Here is a 24,882-nt window from a genome sequence, read left to right on the forward strand (position 1 = left end):
GCTGCGGCATTTCTTCTTTAACTTTTTAAAAATTATCTAGCTCCCCATGTAAATAAAAATCTTAATTTGAAACAATCACAAAGGTACAGGAAAAGTTGGAAGCATCACACAAAAAAACGTTTTTCACGAACCATTTGAAAGGAGGTTGCCAACATGATGCCCCATCACCACAATATTTTAACATTAACATGCATTTTCAACAAAGCAGCACGTTCCCTTTTGCAAAATCACAATACAACCATCAAAAACAGGAAATTACCTCTGATAATGGTAGCCAACTCACCCTCACCTCCACTCATGTTTTACCACTTGTCCCAGGAAAGCTCTTAACAGCACAGGATTCAGTTCAGAATCATGCACTGTATTTTGTTGTCATGTCTTTTTTCATCTGGAACCGTCCCAAAGTCTTTCCTTGACCTTCATGACTTTCACACTTTTGAAGATTATACATCGGTTAACTTCTAGTCTGTCATAATATATTATGTTACCCCCAACTTAGATTTGTCTGATTCCTCACGACTGGATTCACGTTGTGCATCTTTCCTGGGCTATCACAGAGGTGATGCTGGCTCTTCTCTTTGCACCCAATCAAATGGGGGCATAACTGCAATTTGTCCCGTTACTCAGCATGCTTACTTGGATCACTTGGTTAAAGTGATGTCCTCCAGCTTCTCCACTGTACAGCTACTCTTTTCTCCCTTTGAGATTACTGTGTGGGGAGATAGTTTGAAGGCATGGAAATATCCTGCTCCTCATAATATTTTAAATTAATAATTGTTTCATTAATTAATTTATACCTGGATGGGTATATATAGTGTCCTGGTTTATTCATTCAGTTACCATGTGTTACCAAAACAAATTATTTGGATGCTCAAATTATCCGAGTATTACGGTCCAAGTATAATCCAAATTATCCCATTACAGTCACTGGGAGTCCCTTCAAGCCCGCGTCTATGTCCTTCTGGCACATCTCCACCATTCTTTGGGCACCTTCTTGCTTTCTGCCATAAAATGTTCCAGGCTCATCTTGTGCTTTCTCTGCCTCAGTCCTGGGATCAGCCATTTCTTTTTTTTTTTTTTTTTTAAAGATTTATTTATTTATTCATGAGAGACACAGATTGAGAGGAGAGGCAGAGACAGAGGCAGAGGGAGAAGCAGACTCCCCGCAGGGAGCCCGATGTGGGACTCAATCCCGGATCCGGGGGTCATGATCTGAGCCAAAGGCAGGCGCCCAACCACCGAGGCACCCAGGCGTCCCTTTTAAGGAGTCCTCATCTATTTTAGTGGAAAATGGTTTTAGAAACCAGTATCTGGAGCTAGATGTGTTCATTGCTATTGAGGAGTCATTGCTTCCAGGCCCTTTCAGTGGAAGGAGCTAAGGAATACACGTACGTGTACAGACCCATGTTTACATCCATATCTCCTTCTATATCTATGTGGACATATTGAAAACCATTGCTCATACTCATACTTCCAATTCCAATCCAATGCCCTGGGTATATTCTAATTTTTGCTCTTGCCACATTTCTGACCCTCTTTTTTTACAGTGCGACTCCTACCTGGAGTGACAGTTGAGATGGGAACTTGGTTCTCTAGGGTGATAGATTAACTTCTTTGATCAGTCACTCCTAGAGGACCCAGTTCCCATCTCAACTGTCACTCCTCCCTTACACGAATGCCCTGCTCCCCCAACTGGAGTCTGAAGGATCCTCCGCGTGGATGGCATCCTAACTTTGCTGGGGCTCCTACCCGACATGAATGTTCCCTCAGTTTGCAGAGCCTTGATGAGTATCATGCCAACCCCGTCTCCATACAGATGCTGCCTCTCAGCATGGCCCCTTCTTCCCTCAGATGCCCACTTTCCTTCACCCCATTTAACAGCTTTAGGACTGAATTGTTCAGGAAGGGAAGGGAAGAGAAGGGAAGACATTTAGCTTCCCTTCTAGTTATCTCTTATTTGGAGTCCATGTTGTCGAGACTTTTACGCTGGAAGCAGATACTTTCCAAAATTTATCTCTATTTCCTAAACTACATGTTTCCAAGGGCATTTTCCTCTGCAATTCAAATCCACTTTTGTCATGAAAAAATACTGTAGAATCTTGTTCATAGCTCTCCTTAAGGTACTTTTCCGCTTATTAGTCCTTATATGAGAAGAAATTTATTGAAAGCTAATGTTTGCCTATAGATAGGCAGACATTCTTTCCCCCACACCAGTCCCACTCCCCGGTCTCTGCAAGTCTACCTCCTTCTTTTTCTTTAGTTCTTGTCTCAAATATTGCCTCTTGACAGGTTACCCACAATTATTTTACATGAAAAGAGTTCCCTGCCTTTTTGTTTCCTTCATAGCAACTTATTACAAATGGCAAAGATTTTATTTGTCTGTTATCTCTCTGTCCTTGGAGGAAGAAAGCTCTAGGGGGAGCAGGCGTTTCGCAGAGCAGGGAAGCATGAATCAATGAAGATACGAAAACATGCTCACCTCGTCATTAACATAAGAGTGAAATGCTATTTCATGCATCTGCCATATTGGCAAAAAATTTAAAAATTTGATAAAATCTTGTGTTTGCAAGACGGAGCCAGGAACAAGGTCAAGCTTCCCCCATTTCCAGTTCAAGTATATGTAAAGCTCTGCAAATTGTAATACGGAGAATTATTCTATAGATGGGGACAAACCCACAGAAAACTTTAAGTTTTTCAATGCTGTGTCCACTATTACAAAAATGAGGAAGCACCCAGACCTGTAACTTCGGACCCTTAGGAGAAAATTGGCTGTTGATAAGGACAAACACACCCTGAATGGTTCATGCTCCTTCTGCTTGAAATCTCCACGACTTCACTTGTGCAAAGCACTCCCTGTGAGGTCAACAGAGCCCTAGATTCCTTTGGAGGGGGAAAACCCTCTAGAAGATGTGAAGGGACAGGCTGAGGAACCAGTGAGTGAGTAACCCAGTGAGTTGACGTGAACCTGTGGAATGAGAAGCCTCATCCCGCTGCCTCTAAGCTTGGACTTGGCACCAGGGATCGGCACCAGGAGCCTCCCTGCCCTCATGGTGGAGGAGGAAAACCTCCACGTATGGGGGTCTGTGCTGCGGGATCCTTGCATAGGTTAACACATTTAACTCCTAACTCCGAGGACACTGAGGCCGAGAAGCTACGTTAGTCACTCAGAGTCACATGACAGGGATCAAGCGCGGCCCTGACTTGGGAGCACAGTCCTTCCCTCCCACGTCAGGCTTCCACACTGACCGGAGAAGGCTATGGCGAAGATCCCACCCATGGCTGCGTCATGGTGGAACTTGAGCAGGGCCTGGTTGGATGAGCTGTGTAGCGTTTTCTTGGCCAAGCTCCGGCTGAAGACTCCAAGCTGTGGAGCTGTCTGCTGCGGCCCATCCCTGCATGCAGGAGACAAGGTTCTAGCATTAGACACCAGGGCTGCCTGCTTTATCTGGTCCCATCAGCGGCCTCACAGAGCCCTGGAGTGAGAGGCCATGGCTCTTCCTGCCCCCACGCCCCGTGCACAGCTCTCTCATCTCTCCCGACCCGGTCTGCCAACAAGGTTCACCGGGTTGGCAAATCTCACACTGGTTCCTCCTTCACCTGATCCTTCACGGTTGCCTCTGTAGGGGGCTCCGGGGGCGAGTTCCCCCAAGCAGCAGGAGCCCCTGGGCAGGTTCTCTGTCTGAGCAGCAGTAGGACAGGGTTGAGGAAGCGCATCCCGCCATCCGGGCCAGCCCCACTTCCTGTCCCCATGCACACACATGCCCATGCTGCCTTTCTAAGCAAGACTTTCTTCCCCGGAAACTCATCTAATCCCTTCTATCCATGTGTAATCATTGCCTGGACAGGGAACCGGAAATTAGCCCAGGGTAGTCTGATGACGGTTATCCAGCCCCGAGGCTCTGGGGAGGAGACCCCCGCTATCCTCTGCTGATTCCTAAAATGGCAGTAACTCCTGAACTAAGGAATTCTTGGGTTATTTATTCGTCCAAAGATGCAGCGGTTTGGGAAGAACTGTCTAGGAGACTTATTGACTAATAATTCACACTCCCATTTTAAAATCACTTCAAGATATCCTAATCCTATTACTCAGAGCGGAACTATCACGTTGGTGACCAGTAGGCCACATGTGGCTCTTTATATTTAAATTAATTTAAGTTTAAAAATCAGCTCCTCCATCACTCTAGTCAACATTTGAGTTCTCAGTGGCCACCCGTGGACGGCGGCTACGGCCCTGCACAGCACGGGTATGGAACGTTCCCGTTACTGCAGAACGTTGTGTTGGACAATTCTGGTTCGGCGGGAGACGACCAATGGGACTTCACCGAATTCCGCCCCAAACTCTTCCATTGGTCTAGGTAGCTTATATTAGGTAAATGTAGAATTTAGGTTTGGACTCTGGAAAAAAATGAGAAAAGTCTGGGTATCCCTGACCACTCCCATTCATACACCTACCACCGGTACACCGACCCCTAGCAGGACTTGGGGTTGGAAACCACTGCCCGCCCTTTCCTCTCGCTCCAAGGAGCCCCAAAGGCTGAGGCGCAGCCCCTATTTACTATGTTCACCTGAAAGCCAGGAGGCTGAGCATCATTTAAAGCCATTCGGCTCTTGGTTCTCTGAACAGAACGATGGGTGACCCAGTTTAGAGACCAGCCAATGCCCCTTTCTAGTCGGCTGCTGGGGCGGCAGCCAGCCCTACCAGACGGTGACGAAGTCTCCGGTCGGCTCTGTCTGTAGCAGGCTGAGGTTGAGGCGGATGCCATGACCAATGGGCACGGTGATCAACCAGGCACAGTCCTGAGAGCTGGAGTACGGACTGGGGAAGCCAGGGGAGTACACGGTGCCGTTGGAAGAGGTGATGTTCCCGCCGCAGGGGACTGCCGGGAGGGGACAGCAGCACGGTGAGTGGGGGAGATCACCCCCCACCTGAATTATTTAGGTGACTTCCTTCTGAAGTGCCAGCACCCGCCACAAGGTCAGGCGGCAGGGGGAGGGATGATGGAGCTGAGGGTGATCGTGGGGGTCCCCCCCGCAGACCCAGCACCCACTCCCCACCTGGTCCTGACCTTCAGTGCCGGTGCCTCTGTGGGCCAGCCACCGCCCCTACCCCCCTTCTTCCTGTGGAGGAGACCTGCCCGGAGGGAAGGTCACCCTGAAACCACCCCCACTTCCGAGGAACAGAGTGGAGAATCAGGTCAGAGTCAGCACCGCCGTAGTACTTTTGCTGGGACGAACTAAGAAATTATGGAACTATGTCTTTCACTTCATTTGCTCAAAGATTCTTCGAGGGGCACGTTTGGTCTTGACCTAAGAGATAAGGATTGTGGCGCTAGGGTCGGGTTCAAAGCGTGGCTACACTGCTTGTTAACTAGATGAGCTTAGACGGTAGTTTCCTCCCTCTCCTCACCTGTCCAATGGGACTAAGAGGGGCCCTGTAGAGGACGATGGGAGCCGCTGGGTGAACTGACGCCTGTGAACCGTGCAGCCGGGTGCTTCCCTCACAGAAGGCACGTGCTGCAGAGCTGTGGGCCCGTCTCCCTATTTCCCTGTCCCCCAAAAGTGACACCCAATTTTGGCCTCACTCTGACCTTGGCTTTGGGTAAGGGGATGAAGAGGCCTTGAGGTCTCCATAATGTTCCAATTTAGTCACCAGGGAGGAGAAAAAAGGACACATGAACCAACCACCGCTGGTCCAGAATAATGAGTCTATTAGGCCGGCTCTGGGCACCAAGAAGACATCGGGGTGGGGGCAGACCGAAGCGAGGAGAAAGCGTCCCAGTGCCTGCAGGCAGAAGATAGGGTTCCAGGGAAGCATAAGATCCTGAAAGGGGTACATGTGGACGCATGGACGGCATCCCTCCTACACCTGCGGGCACCCGTGCAGTGTCAGGTGCAGCCTGGGGGGACAGTGGGGTGCAAGGGCACCTAGGCACGAGGTTCTGTCTGCAGCACCTACAGCCGGGGTCCGGCTAAGTAATGGAGAAGCCAGCGTAGGCTGGAGGGGTCTCAATGTGGGATGCTCCAGGAGGAAGAGCGGGGCCCCTCATCTGGTCTTGGGGGGGTGAGGAAGGTTCTCGGTATTGTTCCCATCTGGATTTGGAGCTGAGGGAGGACAGGGCTCAGCAGGCAAAAGGCAAGAGAGGAGAGCCGTGTTCCATGAGGGGGGCCAGGATGCGCTAAGGGGAGGCAAGAGGACACGGCACACTGGGAAGCTGGAAGTCTTTCCTGCTGGACACACAGTCTGTGTGCGTGGACAATACTGGGGCTGTACAGGGCCCAGGCCTGAGGGACTTCATTCAAGGGTCTGGAATTTACCCCAAGAGAGGTGGGGATGCCTTGCTGCCTTCTGGGCAGGGGAGGGTCTGGAGCGTGTTGATGGTTTTGAAGGTCACACTTGGCTCCGTTGTGAAAAATGGATCGAGTAGCGGGAGAGCCGCGGTGGGGAGACCCGTGAGGAGCCTCAGCAAAGAGGCAGCCTGGACCGAGGTGGAGGCAGGACGGAGGGATGCGGATGCACCCGGAGGGTCATCAGGACGTAGAATCATCAAGACTCAGTGAGTACGTTAGCTGGCGAGAGGGGGCCGCCCAAATAGGGGCCGCGTAAGCAGGCAACTAGAGGTGACCCTTGCTGATGAGGACTTCCACTGAATGGCAGAGAAGGTGACCTTGATTTTGGACATATTAGGATCTAGATGTCTCTGGGTAAGTGAAGCTCTTCAGTAAGGACCCGGATATCCCAGTGTAGATGCCCGAAAAGAGAACGATTACAGCCTTCCCTTCCGATGGGCTGCGTCTTCCTGGGGCTGAGCGCTCCCCGGGCCGTGGCCTACCTGGCCTACCGCTCCTCCAGGCCCTCCCACGCTCGGCCTAGGCGTCTGCCCCAGCCGTCCCTGGGTAGGCTGCGGCTCTTCCATATGAAAACAGGACGGTCCGGGTGCGCCTGGGCTCCTCAGCCTGGGTGACTCCTCGGAGTGTGGGAGTCCCCTGAGTCGCTCGCCTTGGGAGGAATCCCCAGGGATGGGGGAGGGAGGGACATACCTTCACACCTGGGCAGGGGGTGGTCCCAGTTCCGGTTGGTGCCGTGTTGACACGTGAGGACAGGATGACCGGTCAGCTGGTATCCCGGGAGGCACTCGAAGGTCACGGACTGTCCGACGTTGTAGCCAGCTCCCCTCACGATGCCGTTGGCAAAGGGCTCCGGGTCTGGGCACTCCTGGAGTTCATAGGCTGGCGAGGGTTAGAGAGAAGGTTACCGTATTCCCTCTGGACGTTTCCTCCTCGAGGACGTGGGCAGGCAGAGAGCCGACCTCGTGTGGAGCCGGGGCTTGGACTCACACGGACCCACCCCGTCTACCAGTCGCTGCCTTTGGGCCGGAGGCTTTGGGGTCCTTATTTAGGACGTCATTATCGTGAGGACCAGGGGGGCTAACACACCACGGCCCTTTGTGCGGCACCGGCACAGAGCCAGAGCGTAATAAACATGGTTTTCCCTGTCTCCGTGGGGAAGGGGCTCGGGGGAGACAGGGCGACGCTGGGCGCTGGTTCACGGGCACCGGCCTGGGGCCGGGCCTCAGTTCTTTCCTGTGGGTTGTCTCGTTTAACCTCGACAACCTCGTTCTGGGTCACGGGCGTGGGAAGCAGTTGGGGGAGGCCGGAGTGGGGTGTTTGTGACTGAGGAGTGGGGGTCCCACGGGGGCACATCCTCGGACACGGGGAGGTGGCCGGTGCCGACCCCAAGCTCGTGCCCGGAGCCCCTGGGGGGGACTGGGGTTCCTGCCACTGGCCTAGGGTCACCGGCCGGGGCAGGAGGGCGGGTGCCTGAGGGGAGGCTGCGGCCCGGGGTCCCCGCTGGGAACCACCCCACGAGGGGGACCGGCCTTTGCAGAAAAAGGGACCCTTCGGGAGAGCGCCCAGGCTGCTTTCAAACGGGGCCAAAGCGCTCAGGGCCAGTGCCCGGAGGGAGCCGCCAAGGAGCCGAAGCGCCTCTGGGTGCAGGGCCGGGCCCGTGGGGGGGCATCGGCCTGCTGAGTAGGGCTCCCCAGGGGCACGCGGCCTGGGCCCCCAGGGAGGCGTCACAGTGGGAAGAGACAACTTTCAACCAGCGCCACAACGCAAATAGCGGTGACACGTGAGGACATTTGCTATTACGCAAATAGCGGTAATATGGTGAGAATTACTAAGACGTTCACGTTATTAAGGTAGGAAGGACAGTGCCCAGCACTTTGGAACAGTTTTGTGTCCGGTCACTGCTCAGCTCCTTGCAAACCCGGTGTCCCCAGCAGCTGTGGTGGCTTCGGTGAGGCCCGGTGACCCGGAGGCCTGGTGACAGGGGCTTGTGCTGTTAGTAACAACTTCAGGGGAACGTTCATCTGAGGGGAGACAGGAGAACCCTAGCCTAGGGAGTTCGGGGCGCCTAACGAAGGGATTTTGAGAAAAGCAAGGAGTTGGATTTCCTCAAAGTGCTGGGACCGCAGGCAGCTGGGCCTGCTCCATAGCAGCGCCTTAGTGGGGACAAGTGGCCCCTCTGGGAACAGGTCTTTTCACGAAGGAACACCTGGGGTGAGGGGTCAGCGTCCAGCTCCACAGGCCCCGCAGGTACGGGAGCACGAGGGCCCGTCGGGCGGGGAGAACTATTTGTGCCTGTCGTAAATCAGGAGGCCTCCGTGGGAGGACCCACCAAGTCACAGAGGTAAACGTGAGCGAGAGACGGATTGCACACACCCAGAGTCGACACCTTGGGCCCGGCACACAATCGGACCACCTCCCGGGGCGGGGCTGCGTGTCCGCTGCCCTTGTGCCTCGCTTCCCCCAGCAAGGGAAATCCTGAGAAGGGGGCCCCTAAGGAGGGCAGAGGGCCTGTCACAGAGACGGCTGCTGCTGCAGGCGCTGGCCTAGGTCTGGGAAGCCTCAGCGGGTGCAAGGAGCAGAGGCCAGGGCCCCGTGGAGGTGGGGAGGGCTCTTCCACGGGGAGGAGTCAGTGAGGCCCGCGGCCTCGGCCGATGACGCCCCCAGGGTGTATCACAGGGGCCCATGGTGAGTGAGGTCTGGCCCCACTGCGTGGACCCAGTGGGCAGGCCCCCAGGAAGCTGTCCCGGTCCCGGTGGTGGGGTCGTCAGTACTTGCACCGATGCAACAGGAGGCGTCTCAGGGGGAGCACCTGGGCCTGTGCGAGCTGGGCTCTCTGGGATCGAACTGCATCCCCCGACCAGATGCACATGTTGGGGTCCCAACCCCTGGCATCTGAATGGGGCCTTATTTGGAGAGAGGATCTTGCTGTTTCACCTGATGGCAATGAGGTCATCGGGGGGGGGGGGGGTCCTCACCCAACATGACTGCTGTCCTTGTGAAAAGGGGAAACTTGGGGACATACAGGGATCTGAAGCCAGAGATGGGGGTGATATTTCCATTAGCCAAGGAGTTCAGACGGCCAGCAACCCCCAGGAGCAAGGACAGAGGCCTGGAGAGTGTTCCCGCGGCCTCTGAGCGGTGAGAGGACCAACGCGTGTTGCCCCAGGGCTGCAGCCCCCCAGGGCGGGGGGGGGGCAAGGAAGGAGACGCTGACCCTGAGCATGGGTCCGAGTCTCTCCTGTGACGGGATGCGGCGGCTGAGGTGTCACCACGTGCCAGCCCCCGCGGCCCGCCCCGGCCTCTGTCCCCGGCCTCTGGGGCATGGCCTGTTACCCCAAGGAGGCCGGTGCCGTTGGGGCCAGAGCACAGCTGCACCCCCCCACCCCCACTGAGCTGTCCCAGGTGTGGCAAGCGCAGCCACGCTGCCTCAGTTCCACCGGAGGCGGGAGGCGGCGGTGCCTGGGTCACTGGGCCGTGGAATACCCTTGAGGCTCTCCCGAAACCAGCGGCCCAGACCATTGGCCCGTGTCCATCTCTGACAAGGGACAGCAAGGCCAAAGGTCAGGGCATCATGTATACACTTACGTAGGAAACACAACAAAAAAGTCATGAAACAGGACACATTTTCACAGGTACGTGGAACATATGTGTGGCAACGCGTGGGAAAGATCTGGAAAGATCACGTCAAAACAACAGTGACAACTTGAGGGGAATAAGCCCAGGTGCGGAGGCTGTGGACAGAGAAAGCTCGACCTTGTCTGTGATGCTTTGATTTCTTCCTTCCTTCCCTTTGTCCTTCCTCCCTCCCCCCCCTTCCTTTTTAACAAGGTGAATGTGTTTGCAAACTATTAATATAATTAAAAATTAACTTTCAAAAAGAAAATTACAAAGGTGGTATTTATAGTATGATGCCATTTTGGTTGAAATAAAATAATAATAATAGCTGCATCAATCTACGTACGGGAAAAATGGGGAACGCAAACTTAAAAGTTGGTATCTCTGCACAAGGTGCAGTTGGAGATGGGATGACGGGAAAACTTTGACTTTCTACAACAGACTTACAAAAATCCCTGTGGTGTTCTAATTTTTTATAAGCATGTATTAGATTGGAAAAAAAAAGTCCAAAATCATGCAAAAAAAAAAGTCAATGGAAGGCTCTGGAAGGACAGGTTAGAACAAATGGTTCAGTCCGTCGCACTAGTAAGGCATCCGAGGGGCAGGCCAGCCCCCCCCCCCCCCGCCGGCCGGGGCACCACCTGCACGGCCACAGGCAATGGCCCCTCACACAGGGACAGCCTGAGGTGAGGGAGCACAGAGCTTGTTCCGGGAAAAAAACGTGCCCGGAGGAGCGGGGGCCGTCACGGATTCCCCTCAGCAAGCAGAGCCCCGGAGAGCGTGGCAGGCGCCCTCAGTGGGGTCGATGGGCTGGTCTTATCCGAAGGCTCTGCGGGAGCCCCAGGGCGGCGACCAGAGTCCTCCGTCGTGTGACGGGAGCCACTCGCTGAGGGTGACGGGGCTTCACACAGTCGGCCGAGGAAGGCTGAGGGCAAGGGGTGGCGGGATGCTGGGGACAACCCCTGGGGGCTGGGACTGGATGGGGGGGGCCTCCAGTGGTGCTGTTGGGACTTAACCCTGGGAAAGGCTGGTCAAAGGGGGTTGGGCACCTTCACGGAGCCGGAGGGACCTGCCGCCGAAGGGGAGCCCTCCTCCCTAGGAGCCCCCGCTGCCCCTCGGCCCCCCGAGTGCCCTCTCCTGCACGTGGAGGGCAGAGCAGATGGGTAGGAGAGGGGTGGATGGCAGCAAGCGGGCCCTGGCGGTGCTCACCCTGATACTCCAGCTTGAATCCTGGCCGGTTCTGGGAGTGGTCGCTGTGGAAATACACGGTGGTCTCGTGGGACGTGGAGAGGAGCGTGCCCGGGAGCTCGCTGCCGCTGAACCTGCCCATCATGCGGCTGGTCTCGTGGGGGCCGTTCCGGATCTCAATGAAGTCGTGGTTGGGCTCGGTGGAGAAGTTCAGGAACTGGATGTGAGCTCCTGGCAGTGAGACAGAGGCAGACAGTGCCCCAAGCCACACAGTCCTGCGGTGAACGCGCGGCCTGGCCTCCTGGAAGCTTCTCCCGCCGGGCCTCGCGCGTCCCCACCACCGATGTCCCGCCCGAGATTCGCGGAACCGCAGTCTGGAAGCCACCGTCCTGTCCGGGCTTTTGTCTTGAGTCAGGACTGAACTTAAAAATGTGCTATTTGAGTCTTCCATGTTCTGTCTCCCTTTCTGATTTTTCCTACCCACTTCTACTCCTAACTCTGGGAAACGAACTAGGGGTGGTGGAAGGGGAGGAGGGCGGGGAGTGGGGGTGACTGGGTGACAGGCACTGAGGGGAGCACTTGAGGGGATGAGCACTGGGTGTTATTCTATATGTTGGCAAATTGAACACCAATAAAAGATAAATTTATTATTTAAAAAATAATAAAAAAATAAAAATTAAACGTTTTCTAAAAAAAAAAAAGTGTTATTTGCTCAGAATGAAGGGCTTCGGTCATTCCACATGGCTCTCCATCCCCACCCCCACCCCGATTTTATTTTTTTGAAAACAAAGCTCGGCGCCAACGCTTGGTTTGTAGTTCACAGGCCTACTCTCGGCACAAAGACAGCTCTGCTAAAACGAACGTTTCACTGAAAAATAACTGTATCCTCTCAAAAGACTTGAGCTTCGGTGCCGCTGTCTTCTAGAATACTTACGGCAATTCAGAAAGCAGAAAAGCACGTTGTCAATGAAGTTTACACTCTGGGATCTTAACTGGGTTAATGGAGATCTCCTAACAACCCGAGAAGCTAAACAGATCTCTTCGAGCCCTTAACGTACATGATAATGCACGCTGCGAAGTGGAGGTGGAAAGAGATTTGCTTTCTGGTGAGATTTCTCAAAATTAAGATTATTATTAAAAATGATGTGGAAGAAATACATTCACCGAGCAGAGGAAAATGTGCATTAGGCTAGTTGTGAAAGTCTGATTGCAAAGTAGTAGGTGCTCCCATAATTCCAACTTTTGCATTAAAAAATGAGAAGAATAGTCACCGATGCCCTAATAATATTGACTGAGCATCCGCCACGCATCAGGGCTGTGCCGGGCACCGCGTGGGGGGCACCGTCTGGCAGGTCCTCGTCTTCACGGGGGCCAAACGGTCACTGAGGACTGGGCTGGGGCGGTTATCTCCGCAGGGTGGACTCACAGATGGACTTTAATCCCTAAAAATTTCTCTAATTTGCATAGAATGGGGATTTAAGTGTGATTTTTTTCATCTAATTATTTAAATAAAATAAAGGCTGCTAACACTGAAGACCCTCCGTGTCTCCTGCTGTCCCATCTGAGGATCACTCACAGAATGGGGAGATACCTCCCCAGTCCATGTTTTTAGATTCCCAAATGTGTGTCGGATTTGTCTCATTTATGTAAATGTTCTACCGTACAGTCATCTAAACTCTTTAATTCAATATTGTGCTTTTCGGGGTCTACCCTTGCTGATACAAGGAGCAAGCTCATTGGTTCGACTACACAGTAATCGATCTCATTTTGTGAATGATGCAGCTGTGCTACATATGACCCTATTAGCGACCATGCAGGTTGTCTCCAAAGTGCGGGCAGCCCCGGCCCAGCACTCAGCCCCCATCGCCGCAGCCCCGTGAGCAGCATGTTCACCAGGGGCCCCTGCGGGCCTCAGGGTGTGCGGAGAACGGGGTGCCACCGCTGCCATCGCCGGGGTTCCTCACGGCCATCTCGGGGCCCCGGCCCGCGGCCAGGAGTCGCCCGAAAGCAAGGCCTCCGTGACTGGCCTGTGCAGACGCCGGGAAGCGGCCGCGTCTGAGGCGGGGAGAGCTCTGGGGGCTGCACACTGGGACCGACGAGGACGGCGGCCTAACTCCTGCTCAAACTCTTTTCCTTTGGCGTCTGTGCTTCCTCCATCCCTCCATCACCTGAGTGTCTTGGGGCCCACGGCTGCATCCGCAGCCCTAGGGGCTCCTGGCTCCCCTTCCCCAATCTCTAAAATCGGGAGTTTCCCAAGGCTGCCAAAGTCCTCCTCATGTTGTACCCTGGTCATCCACCCCCTGGGTCCCCTGAAAGGTGCTAAATAAGAGACTCCATCCTGGGCAGCCCGGGTGGCTCAGCGGTTTCCACCGCCTGCAACCCAGGGTGTGACCCCGGGGTCCTGGAATCGAGTCCCACGTCGGGCTCCCTGCATGGAGCCTGCTTCTCCCTCTGCCTGTGTCTCTGCCTCTTTCTCTCTCTCTCTGTGTCTCTCATGAATAAATAAATAATTTTTTTTTTAAAGGGAGTCTCCATCCTTTGAGGGTCACCAGCCCCTCCCCTCCGCTCAGTACATTTGTGAAGGAGGCCAGTTGGCTCCCTTTCTCCTGGAAGCCCCTTCTCCTTCAGAAGACCCTATCGGGCTGCAGAGTAAAGAATACATCGGGCTCTTTCATTCCCGAGGTCACGGACGGAGAGGTCCTAGGAGGCAGGAGGTCCTAGGGGCAGGGACACCCCCAGGACCCACCGTCCCCAGGAGCAGGGCAGTGACTCAGGCAAGGCGACCCATCGGTTCCTTGTCAACACACCTTTTTTCTCCTCAACAGAGATATCAGGGTTGAGTTATATTCCTGGTCAGGAACGAATCAGCAGCAGTTAGACTTTGTGCCCACACCCCACCAACCCCCGTGCCTGGAATACTCCATCTCCACCAAAAGAAAAAAAAAAAAAAACGCCCTCCCACTCCTTAAGATGAGCCCTAAATGTGCATCTAAAAAATGCAACCTCAAAAAAAATAAATAAAAAATGCAAACTCGAGGGGGGGTGGCACTTGGCAGGATGAGCACTGGGCGTTATGCTCTATGTTGCCAAGTTGAACTCCAATAAAAAAAAATTTAAAAAAATGTGAACTCTGAATCGTGTCGACCTTGGCTATGTAATTTAATTAGGATGAGAAATCGGATGTTGAAGTTAAAAGCACAAGTTGAGGTCCAGCCTCTGTGAGAGCCTCTTTCTTTTTCAGCCGTCCCTGGGTGATTCCTCATCCCGCGGTCCTGCATCCCAGCTCACTACCCAGATAATAGTAGCCGCAATCCCTGAGGTCATTTCTCTCGTATTTTATGTTCATCCCCAGCGTTCTTAACTCGTCCTCGCCACCGTGGGGGCAGAGCACTCTGCGGGCACGCCGAAGGGTCGCCCAGGCCCGGGCGTGTAGACTTACCAAAGCCCACGGGCAGGGCTATCTTCCAGGAGCAGTCCATGTTGCTGGGGTAGTTGCCGGGGAAGCCGGGGCTCAGGATCACGCCCTCCATCTCCTCCACTGCGCCCCCACACTGCGCTGTGACGGGGACAGCAGGCGGAGGGTGAGGACGCACGCGGGACAGCGCGGGGGCCGCGCCAGCATTCGGATGCTCCCTTAGGGCAGCGGTTTCTGCCCCTTTCTCAAGCCATAAACCCCTATGAGAATCCAAAGGAACCAACGGCTCACCCGCCATGACCGAGTGCCCGTGTGGGTGAAGCTGAGTCGGGGCAGGGCTGCTCAGGTCGGGGCGCTGGCGTCCACAAGCCCGGGGCCATGGCTCTTGGCCTCGGCCAAGTGTGACATTCTCGCCCCAAACCTCCCTCCATCACCGTCCCATCAACTCTTCCAAGACTAAAGAAAAAGGACGGAGGCGGGGGCTGGCGTGCATGGGGTCCTCACCCTGCCAGGGGCCCCCTCCGCCCCTGACCTTCGCCCTCCGCCACGGGAACCGTGATTAGCGTTCCTCGGGGGGCCAGCCGTGAGGGGCTGGGGCATCTGAGGGGCCGGCCCAGGTGACCTGAGAGTCACTGAACAGGCAGGGCTGGAGCCCGAGTCCAGCCTGGTCAGGGGACACCAACTCTGTTCTTTCACAGCTTCCAGGGAACGGTCATGTGAGCTGGTTTTGGGGGACAGAGAGAGACCGAGGGGAGGGGTGTGCGGGGTCTCAGCGGAGGCATCCTGGGAACGGGGTGACATGCGGACCTGAGAGCGACGGTGCCTGGGTTGGGGGTGCTGCGGCCCAGGTCAGACCCACCGCCTGGGACACAACCCCAACGCCGTCACTTCCTGGGCGAGTTCCAAACCTTGCGCACCTGCTTCCCCCGCCTATGCAGTGGAGCTGATCCGGGCACCTACGTCCCTGGGCGGCACCTACATCCCCGGGCGGCACCTACGTCAGTATCCCTGACAACGGGGACCAGTGCACGCGGTGGCCCGGTGGCAGCTGCACTGTCAGCAGCAGCTGCGGTTAACATGGGCGGTTTCCTCGGCAAGAATTTTGGAATACGGAGTGGGTGGGGGGTGGGGGTGCCTCCTTGGCCTGACCGGTCACGTCTGTGACTGTGGGGCGGTGACCAGAGCTCGCCTCTGGTGAGCCCCGGGAGGGAAATGCCATTGTGCCCCAGGGATGCTTCGTCCACGCACTTGGCCGCGCATCCCAGGGTCGGCGGGCGTCCACCCTGACAGTGCCCGTCACTTTGTACTGTAAAAGCCTTGGGTTTCCCTTTGCGAAAACGGAGGCAACGGTACCCCCAAGAGGCGCCGTGTGCAAACCTGCGGTGCCAGGCCTTGCCCACAGTGGACGGCCAGTAAATGGGGCATCACCCTGCCCCATGCTGAGCACACGCTCCTGGGACCCTGCGGTCCCTGCGTCCACGGCTTGCTTCCCCGGCGCTTAGCACGAGGTGAGAAACCCAACCAAGCTAAGCCCGTGCTGCACACATGCCCCCCTGCCCCCATTTCTCTGCTAGTGGATTTTGTCTGTCTGTCCCCTGGAGCGTCGCAGGGGAAGGGGCCTCAACTGCCCAAAGGGTCCAGCGGGACCGTGGGCTCTTCTGTGGGATCAGGACAATGGCCAAGCCCCCGTGGCTTCCAGGCTGGTGGGGGACGGCTTGCAGGGTGGCGCCAGGCTTGGGTGCGGGCTGCACACCCCTGAGCAGGCTGGCGCGGCCCGGGCCCTGCGGGCAGGGGTCGGAGGGGCTGAGCGCGGGCTCTCTTACCGATGCAGAGTGGCGGAGGATAGTTCCAGCGGCGCACGGTCCCAGGCATGCAGGAGATGTGCGCATGGCCCTGGAGGGATGGGGACAGGGGTGGGCCGGAGCTGAAGCGTCCTCGTCCTCGTCGCCCACCCCCCCAAGCTCCCTGGATGCCTTCAGAGGAAGGGTAGGCTCGCCGGAGTGCGGCCACACTGGAGCTTCGCGGGGACGCGTCCTGGGGCCTGAGAGGCCTGTCCTGTCCTGTGTGGCCCGCGGGCCCTGCGTCTCGGGGGACACCCGCCTGGGCCTGGGGCCGGGGACATACCTGGAGGGCATATCCTGGCTCACACTGGAAGGAGACCACGTCATTCACCAGGTAGCGCTCGCCGGCCTTCACCCCGTTACTGGGCACCGCGGGCTCCGGGCAGCTGCTTAGGCCCACCGCTGGGGACACAGATGCACACACGGGACAGGGTGACGGCAGGCCCGGGTCAGGGCGGTGGGACGGGCTCCGGTCACCCCGTGCCCGCGGCGGGAGGTGGGTGGCCCCGGGCTCAGCGCAGGCCTCCGGGGGCGGGGGGCGCGGGGGAGATGCCCCGACCTGGCTCCTGGCCTCCCGCACGGCCCCAGACCCCACTTCCCTCCATCCTCCCAGCTCTAAGAAGACGATTCCTCCGGCAACGGAGTTGGGAGAGGGGAACGACAGGTGCGGAGGAAGGGGGGGCCCTCGGGGTCACTCAGACGCTCGGAAGGCCCTGCTCTCCGGGACACACTGTGCGGAAAAACGTTGGCCAGTGGATGGGACTCTGCTGCCTTATTTCTCCTGCTGTGTCCCTGAGCTCCTTTCTGGGGACGACACCGGGGGTCCTCACGCCTGGCCCCCCACGATTGGCCTGGGCTCACCGCCGGCCCCCAGCCTCGCCGCCCTGGGCACACCCTGCGCATCTGCGTCCCTCAGTCACAGACGTCCCTACTCGGCACCTCCAAGTGGGTTCCTGTCGAGTGTTTCAGTCTCCCCCCTCATGGAACATCCCCGGACCTCACGCGCCACCCCGAGCCCTTCCAGGATCACCCTAGGGACTCCCCAACGCTCCTGCATTCTCCCAGCTTGAGTCTCTCAATTCACCTGCAGTTACTGGATCTTCATTATCTGCCCAGCGCCGTGCGCAGGGCTGTGTGAGGACCCAGCCCCTCCTCCTGTCGCCGTCATCACCGCAGCGGCACTTAGGGAGACCCCCCCCTCCCAGCGGGGCCGGGGACACGGGCTGCAGGTGTCGTGTCAGCCTTGAAGGAGGTCCTCGTGCCCCACGCCCCGGGTGAGGACAAAGAGACGTGCGCCCTGTGGCCATGGAGCTGGGACTCAGGCCAAGTGCAGCCTGACCGCAGGTCTGTGCGGGTGGAGGACACACAGGCCACCCGGCCCGGCTCCGTGCCCCTTGTCCCCTGGAATCCTCCTCAAGCAGCTTTGCATCCCTCCTGAGGGTGGAGAACTCACAGTGGGCGGGTGGGCAGGCGGGCAGGCGGGCAGCACCTCCTGGCTGGGACTTCGTGTCTCCCCTGTGCCCAGCTGGGGCCCGTCCGTGGCTGCAGATGCCGCAGGGCCCCTAACTCAGATGCAGTAAAACGTGCTAAGGACGTCCCTGTGCCTGGCGGCCGGTGGCCTGCGGCTGACAGTGCCGTGTTCCGGGGACGGGCGCTGGGTCTGCCCCAGGCACCTCCAGCTCCCAGGGCTTGGGACAGGGCAGCCTGGGCCCGGGGCCCCCGGTGGATGCCTCTGGCAGCCCTCCCAGCAGACCCAGGCCCCTCGGGAGAGGCAGGCTCCCTGGGGAGCTGTGGCTGCATGTCCTGCATGGAGCAGGGGGGTGGGGAGGGTTGGGCGGCCCGGGCCACCAACCAGCGGCCCCATCCTCTTGTGCAGCAGCTGGTGCATCATCACTGCACCTTGGAGCCGGGCATCGACACGTGCACCAGGTTACTACGTGCACCAGGTAACTACGTGTGCTTTCTCCTTCCGAGGAAAAGCCTCATGTAACAAAGTGTGTGAATCTTACGTGCACGCTTGCTGAGTTTTGACAAATGCCTGCACCTGCACGACTCAGACCTACCGGAACTGCAGAACACCGCTGACTCTAGGAGGTCCCTGTGCCCCTCTCAGGGAATTCCTGCTGTACAGGTGCCTTTTTTTTTTTTTTTTTTTTGACAGAGTGAGAGCGAGTGCGCTCCTCCAAGCAGGGGTCGGCAGGGGCGGAGGGCGAGGGCATCTTGAGCAGGCTCCATGCAGAGGGGAGCACGACACGGGGCTCGATCTCGAGACCCTGAGATCATGACCTAAGCCGCCATCGAGGGTTGGACACTTAACAGATGGAGCCACCCGGGCACCCCTTGCATGTCCTCTTGAGAAGTGAACACGATTCCCAGGAGCAAAGGCCGTTTGGGCCTGTGAGTCCACAAGTGTCGGCAGCGGGGCGAAGACCTCAAGGGCAGGACGGGAGCCATCACCACGCTGAATCTGAAGGACGTCCCCCGACTGTCCTCCTGGCTGCTTCTCCCCCTGCCTCCCACTTACTGGGTGCCCGCGGCACGGCAGCCCGAGACCTACTTCCCCAGGTGGCGGCGGCAACAGAGGGAGGAGGCGCAGGGGGAAAGGAGGTGAACGCAAGCGTGAAAGAACATGGTAGGAGGAAAAGGTGGAATGGGGAGAAACGTGAACCCCAAGAGAGAAACCGAGGAAGTCCATTCCTGTTTCTCATAGAGCGCGCGGCGTGGCTTTATAAAAGCCGGGCTGACGACAGGGGAAGATTTCTTATTTTATCCCTGGCGATCTACTGCTTTCAAAACCATATTGTTCCATTTTCGTTGCACTAAATCAGCATCGAGGGAGTCACAGCAGTAGATACAACTCTCGGACCTTCAAGACCGTTTGCCTCTACAGTTAATCCTTCCCTTCTGCACCCTCTTTGCAGATAGATGCTCGAATATTAAGAGAACAGTCGTTTTTAGCAAAAGACAAAGATGGTTTTGGCTCCTAGGAGTTCCAGCGGCTTCTGTTTTCCCTCAGCACTTCCCGCCAAGACAGGACAATGCTCGATAAGCATCGGGGGGGCGACCACTTAGTTCCCTTGAACGACAGCGACCACAGCAAACCTAGGAGAGGCAGGTTTTTTTTTCTTTGGGGGGGGGCGGGGAACAAGGCAGCAAAATGACGAAGAGATTTAGGAAGGAAGTATATCTTTGGAAGAGGAAAGGAAAGAGAAGATTCTCGGGAACATTTAAGGGCTCAAAGGACAATGCTGGAAAAGGGAACAGAACTAGAGAACGGAGAGAAAGGGTAAAAGGAAAAGCGTGAATTATTCAAGAAAGACGGCGCGCTTTACTCCACCAGCGAGGGAAGCCTTTGAGGTCTACGGGGAGGAAGGTCTCGGGGTCCCTGTCCTACCCTCTGCCCCTCCAGGTATTCGCTTCGGGCTGTCCTGGGCCTGCTGCCCAGCGCACACTTCCGCGCTCTCAGGCCACGAGCATCCTGGGGCCTGGCTGATAATCCTCTCCTGACCATCGGCCATCAGGGCAAAGCTTGTTGTTCGGAGCCCAGCCCAGCGTCTGCACAACATCCGGCGCTGCCCCCCAAGCCAGCTCTAGTGCCAAGTGGGACCACCCTCGGCAAGGGCCCGTGTTGTCCCAGACGCTAAGCCAACCACACCTTCCCGTATTTCTTACTCCTCGCCGGACCCTAGCTCCAGCATCCCTTCCGTAAGGTCTCGCCTGGCCGGGTTCAGTGCCCCCCTTCTCTCCTTGCTTAGTGTATGGGGTTGCATGCAAATGATTCCCGCCCTGTCCGTCCACCTCCCTGGACTCTGTGTGTTTGTCTCTGTCCTGGGGGGGTGCCTAGCACAGGGTTGCCACACTCCTACATGACCTCCACTTCTCCACCTGTCCAGGTACAAGTGACCACTCTGTCCCCTGGGACTACAGCTCCAGCACCTGGGGCATCGCCAGGGCCCCTGCAACACTGTGACGCGCCTCTCCGTCCACGCGTCTGCCTCTCCTCCAAGGACTCGGGGAACGCTCACCGCTCTGGACCTTGCCCAGTCCCAGCAAAGCTCAACACAGCACCCAACACATCGTGAACACCCCACAGCTACCTGCTGGATGAGCGTATAACAAGTACCTCCGTTTACCTATTCCTTCCCGCTCTCAGAAGTGACGGGACGACAAGCTCTCCCAGGATGAAACAGGCCCCCCCACAACCTCTGCTCTTTTGCCCCACTGAGCATCTCCACAAGCCCTTTTTCTTCTAACAGTTTTTCATCATGGACGCTTCGGGGCGCTGGAAGCCAAGATGTAAGGTTTCAAGGGTGGAGGGAGAAATCTGGTGCAAGAGGAGTGAAGTTCCTCATGAGGACAAGGCGGTGGCATCACCGGGGGTTGGAGAGGACACGTTGTAGGACTGGAGGACGGCGCCTGCATTTCTGCACATCCCCAATTCTCTACCGGACCTAAATCAACGATGGGGCTCCCCTCCCATTCCTGGTGTGGACACGGGGGGGGGGGGGCGTGCCCAGGTGTCTGAGTTCGCTGAGACTCGGGGGTGAGACTCCTGCCGCCCCGCCCCCGGCTGTGCAGGCCTGAAGACTTTCATACCTTCTCTGAGCTTTGGCAACCTCATCTAGGCCTGTGGGGTGGAGAATGCACAGCCCCAGGAGGCCCCCGCTCACCGCAGGTCCTTGGCACCTGTCCGTCCCACCCCGAGCCCTGAACACAGCCGAGACTGTGGATCCTCACTTTTGTATTCCAAGTGGAAGCCGGCTGCCGACACGCTGATATCTGAGTAGAAATGAAGGTAGAGCTGGTTGGAGGTGCTGTTCAGAAGGGCAGGCACGGTTGTTCCTAGGGCAAGGAAACAGGGACTATTCACGCTTGGCCACCCCAGCCCTCGATTTCCTTCCCATTTCTCTGGTTTTTGCTACCTGCTGACATTCTGCTCCCAAGGCCCTCAAATGTCCCCAGTTATCATACTCGCCAGGTGACAAACGAGCCCCTTCCCTCCCCAGGGTGCAGAGAGAGGAGACCTCAAGCTGTCTGCAGAGTGAGCAGTGGCAGAGGGGGGTGGGGAGTGGGGGCCACGGGCAGCGGGGAGTTTGGTCCCCTCCCCAGCCATCTTCAGATAACTGACAGGTGTAATTCTCTGGGCAGTGCAGGCAGTGTAGACTGTTTATACGGTGCACACGACTCCCTTTCCTATCTTGGAAACATGGAACCCTGAAGTCTGGGCACCCAGATAATTGCCCCAGCCACACTCAGTGAGCACTCTGCCCTTGGAATGGGGAACGATGTGGCCACTGTGGAAAACAGCGTGTCGGTTCCTCGTACGATGCGGAAATTCCACAGCGAGGTATACGCCCAAGGGGATCGAAACCATGTCCCGCAGAAACTGCTACGTGAATGCTTATAGCAGCATCGTTCACAACGAGCCCACAGTGTCCATCACCTGCCGGATGGGCAAGTGAAGCCTGGTCTCTCCACATGATGATGTGTCGGTGCTCGTTACAACATGGTGAGCCTTGAAAAATTAGGCGGAGGGAAAGAAGCCAGACCCAGGAGCCCGCCTATTGTAGGATCCCACTTATATGGGATTTCCAGAACCAGCGGATCTATGAAGACAGTACGGAGGTTGCCAAGGGATGGGGGCGTGGGGCGCCGGGGGCATGCAAACGAGCACCTGGCTTCCTTCGGGGGAAATGACAGCGTCGGGCGCTGGACAGCAGTGAGAGTTCGACTCTCGTGAATATACTAAAACCGCTGAACTGTACACTCGCTTTTCACCGTAGTGTTATTATCATCCTTTGATGCCTGAGCTACGATCGACACGCAACACTGTGTTAGTTGCTGGTGCGCGATGTGCGGACCCATACTTGTGTGTATGGCGACACCGTCACCGAAATGAGCCCTGGTGATGCCTGTGGATCGTACACTTTAAAATGATGAGTTCTGTGGCCGGTGAACCACACGTCGGTGGTGATCATGGAGGGGACGATGATGAAGTCCACCCCCCGCCCTGAGCGGAGGTCCCTGGAAGCCCTGCCTCACCTGAGAAGCTCCCCAGCATGGTCACGGTGTTGTCCGCACCATCAAACACCTCCAGAGAGTCCCAGTTCTGCTCTGTGACAAAACTGATGACTTGAATCTGGGAAGGCAGAGGGATTGAAGCGTCGCTTAGGTGGCCTGTGTCTGTCTGCCCGTCCCGCTGTCCCTCCTTCTCCATTCATGTAGTTGATTCCATTACCGAGCACCCTCGCCTGGGGCTGACACTGTGCTAGGTCCTCCCACTGAGAGTACCCAGCCGTCCCTACCCCTGGTGACCTCATCTGTCCAGTGGGGACGACAGATGTCCAACGAAGGCCCCCGTCCCATCCCTCCAATGTTCCTTGGGTTTCCCTACCTTCCTGTCCCAACTGCACCAGACATCCTGCAGGGACGACCCGGGAACCCACTCCCGGCCAGACCTACCCACCTCGAGCCCCCGTTGCCACCCCTCTGTTGGCCTCGGAGGCTCTAACCGCCTCCATGCTGCCACCCAGCTCCAAGGCCTTCTCCACTCGCCTCTTACCACTGGTCCCCAGGCTGCTCCCACGGCCCAGGCTGCTGTATGGCCCCGGGCGTGCGCCTGGGGCATCTCCATGCCTCATCTGCTTGCTTCTTCCCCTTTCCTGCAATGCCCCCTCTCCTACCACCCATAACCTGGAGGAAAGCAGCTTTCAAGCCATCTGAAAACATCTTCTCTGACTCCTCCCCATCTCTGTATTTCATTCAGTCCAGATGTTTCCTCTTCTGGCCTTCCCTGACGGCCCGAGCCCAGGACACCCCCCTCTTTCCCGAGTTACCCGCTCTCTCTTCACACCCCTGGAAGCTTCTGGGCCTTGAGCTGTTGTGTTTTTCTGCTTGTGGACCTCACCTCCACATCTGGCCCAAGGGGCAGGGACCGGCTGGAATGTCTCCTCCACGCTACTGCCTGCTTGGGCCTCCCCGAGCCCCTACCTGGATACCAGCGCCTTCAGGGACCATGATCTTCCACACGCAGTTGAGGCTGTTGAGGTAGGGCTCTGGGAAGCCGGGGGACAGGATGGTGCCCCTGCGCTCCGTGAGGTTGCCTCCGCACGGCACTGAGGGGGAGGCAGTTCTGGTCAGAGGGTCCTCCTGCTTGTCTCTGGTCCCCCAGGGGAGCCTCCCCCAGCACTCCTCCCTTGATGGCGGTTGGCTTCTCCCGTAGGCCCCCATCCCTGCTCCTCCCATGGCTGCTGTCCCTACAACCTTCCTCCCAGGCCTCCCTCCCCAAGCACCCCAGCTCCTCCTGACTGTCCTCACACCCAAGACACCCCACCTAAGTTGCTCTGGGGAGCAGGGCCTGCTGTTGGGTCTCCCCGGAGTCCCGGTGGCTCAGGTACTCACCCACACAGGTGGGCGCTGACACATTCCACTGGGCCAAGGCCCCGGGGACAGGGAGGCACTCGATTTCTGGGGACCCCTGCAGGGCATAGCCGGAGTTGCAATCGAAGCGGACGACGGCTCCCACTGAGAAGTCACTGCCCAGCCTCTTGCCATAACGGGGTTCTGGCACGGAGCTGCATTGCGTGGCGCTGGTTCGGGGCACCGCTGCAGGGGACAAGGCCATTGAAGGGCAGCCTCACACTGGTGGAAACCGGCTCAGGGATGGACACACAACGGTACCAGAGACGGTTTGGATGGGACCCCTGGGCGCCCTCTCCCAGGGCAAGGGGGGGATTTTCCAGGACAAAGCCCATTTTACTGAAATAGAGTTGGACATGCATTGCTGCAGCACAGCTTGTGAAACCACCATGGGAAGACAACTTTAGGCCCAGCTGTGTTCTGCTTTCCCATGATGCCCTTCGACTATCAGTGTCCACGTCCCTTTGCAAGGAGAATGGCCATTCTTCCTCCCATCACCCTGCCTCTGGCCCCTTTCCCCAAGTGCTTTAGGGCTGCCTAGGGCTCCACTCTCATGACCTGAGTTTGAACTCCCTCCCCTACCACCCCCACGGCAGACAGGATGCTTCAACCCAGGCCCCAGGGCCCAGATTATGGCAGCCCCTGTGGCAGGGGATGAATGGGGACATGCTTAGAATGGGCCCTACAAAGGGGGGTTCTAGACACGGAGGGGCTAGGGCCTGTAGAGCAAAGCCAGGGGCTCTGGGATTTTGCCTTCAAGGCTCACGAATAAGGTAATGGACTCTATTCACCTCCGTGGCGCCAACTACTGTCCCAGCTAGAAAGTGGCAGAGCTGGGATTCAAAGCTACATCCACCTTAATCCCCAGTCTCTGTTTTCCCCACACCTTTACTGTGCTCTGCAGAGAAAACCAAACTCCAGGGGACAGGGCCTAGGGGTGAGGCCTAGGCTGGTCATCCCAATGCCATCAGGACTGTGCCAGACAACGGTGGAGGGCGAGAGCGGAACCAGCCTTCCGTGTCAGATTTCTTTCCTCATTTGACCCGGAATTTGGTC

The 24,882-nt window shown here is 57.0% G+C and overlaps 1 protein-coding gene across 1 annotated transcript in view; it reads right to left on the reverse strand.

The window, feature by feature from the left end:
- The window catches only part of CSMD2 (CUB and Sushi multiple domains 2), a 439,342-nt gene that overhangs the window by 85,438 nt on the left and 329,022 nt on the right, over nt 1–24,882 (reverse strand). The window contains exons 35-45 of the mRNA XM_041738011.1: nt 23,809–24,012; nt 23,398–23,522; nt 22,450–22,546; nt 21,145–21,249; nt 16,691–16,809; nt 16,390–16,459; nt 14,591–14,707; nt 11,173–11,382; nt 7,039–7,227; nt 4,700–4,877; nt 3,247–3,392 (exon numbers count right to left, since the gene is read on the reverse strand). Of these exons, the coding sequence (XP_041593945.1) occupies nt 3,247–3,392; nt 4,700–4,877; nt 7,039–7,227; nt 11,173–11,382; nt 14,591–14,707; nt 16,390–16,459; nt 16,691–16,809; nt 21,145–21,249; nt 22,450–22,546; nt 23,398–23,522; nt 23,809–24,012 (1,560 nt within the window). The remainder of the gene's footprint in view (nt 1–3,246; nt 3,393–4,699; nt 4,878–7,038; nt 7,228–11,172; nt 11,383–14,590; nt 14,708–16,389; nt 16,460–16,690; nt 16,810–21,144; nt 21,250–22,449; nt 22,547–23,397; nt 23,523–23,808; nt 24,013–24,882) is intronic.

The sequence above is a fragment of the Vulpes lagopus genome, chromosome 23, assembly GCF_018345385.1.
Source record: "Vulpes lagopus strain Blue_001 chromosome 23, ASM1834538v1, whole genome shotgun sequence".
Classification (NCBI taxonomy): domain Eukaryota; kingdom Metazoa; phylum Chordata; class Mammalia; order Carnivora; family Canidae; genus Vulpes; species Vulpes lagopus.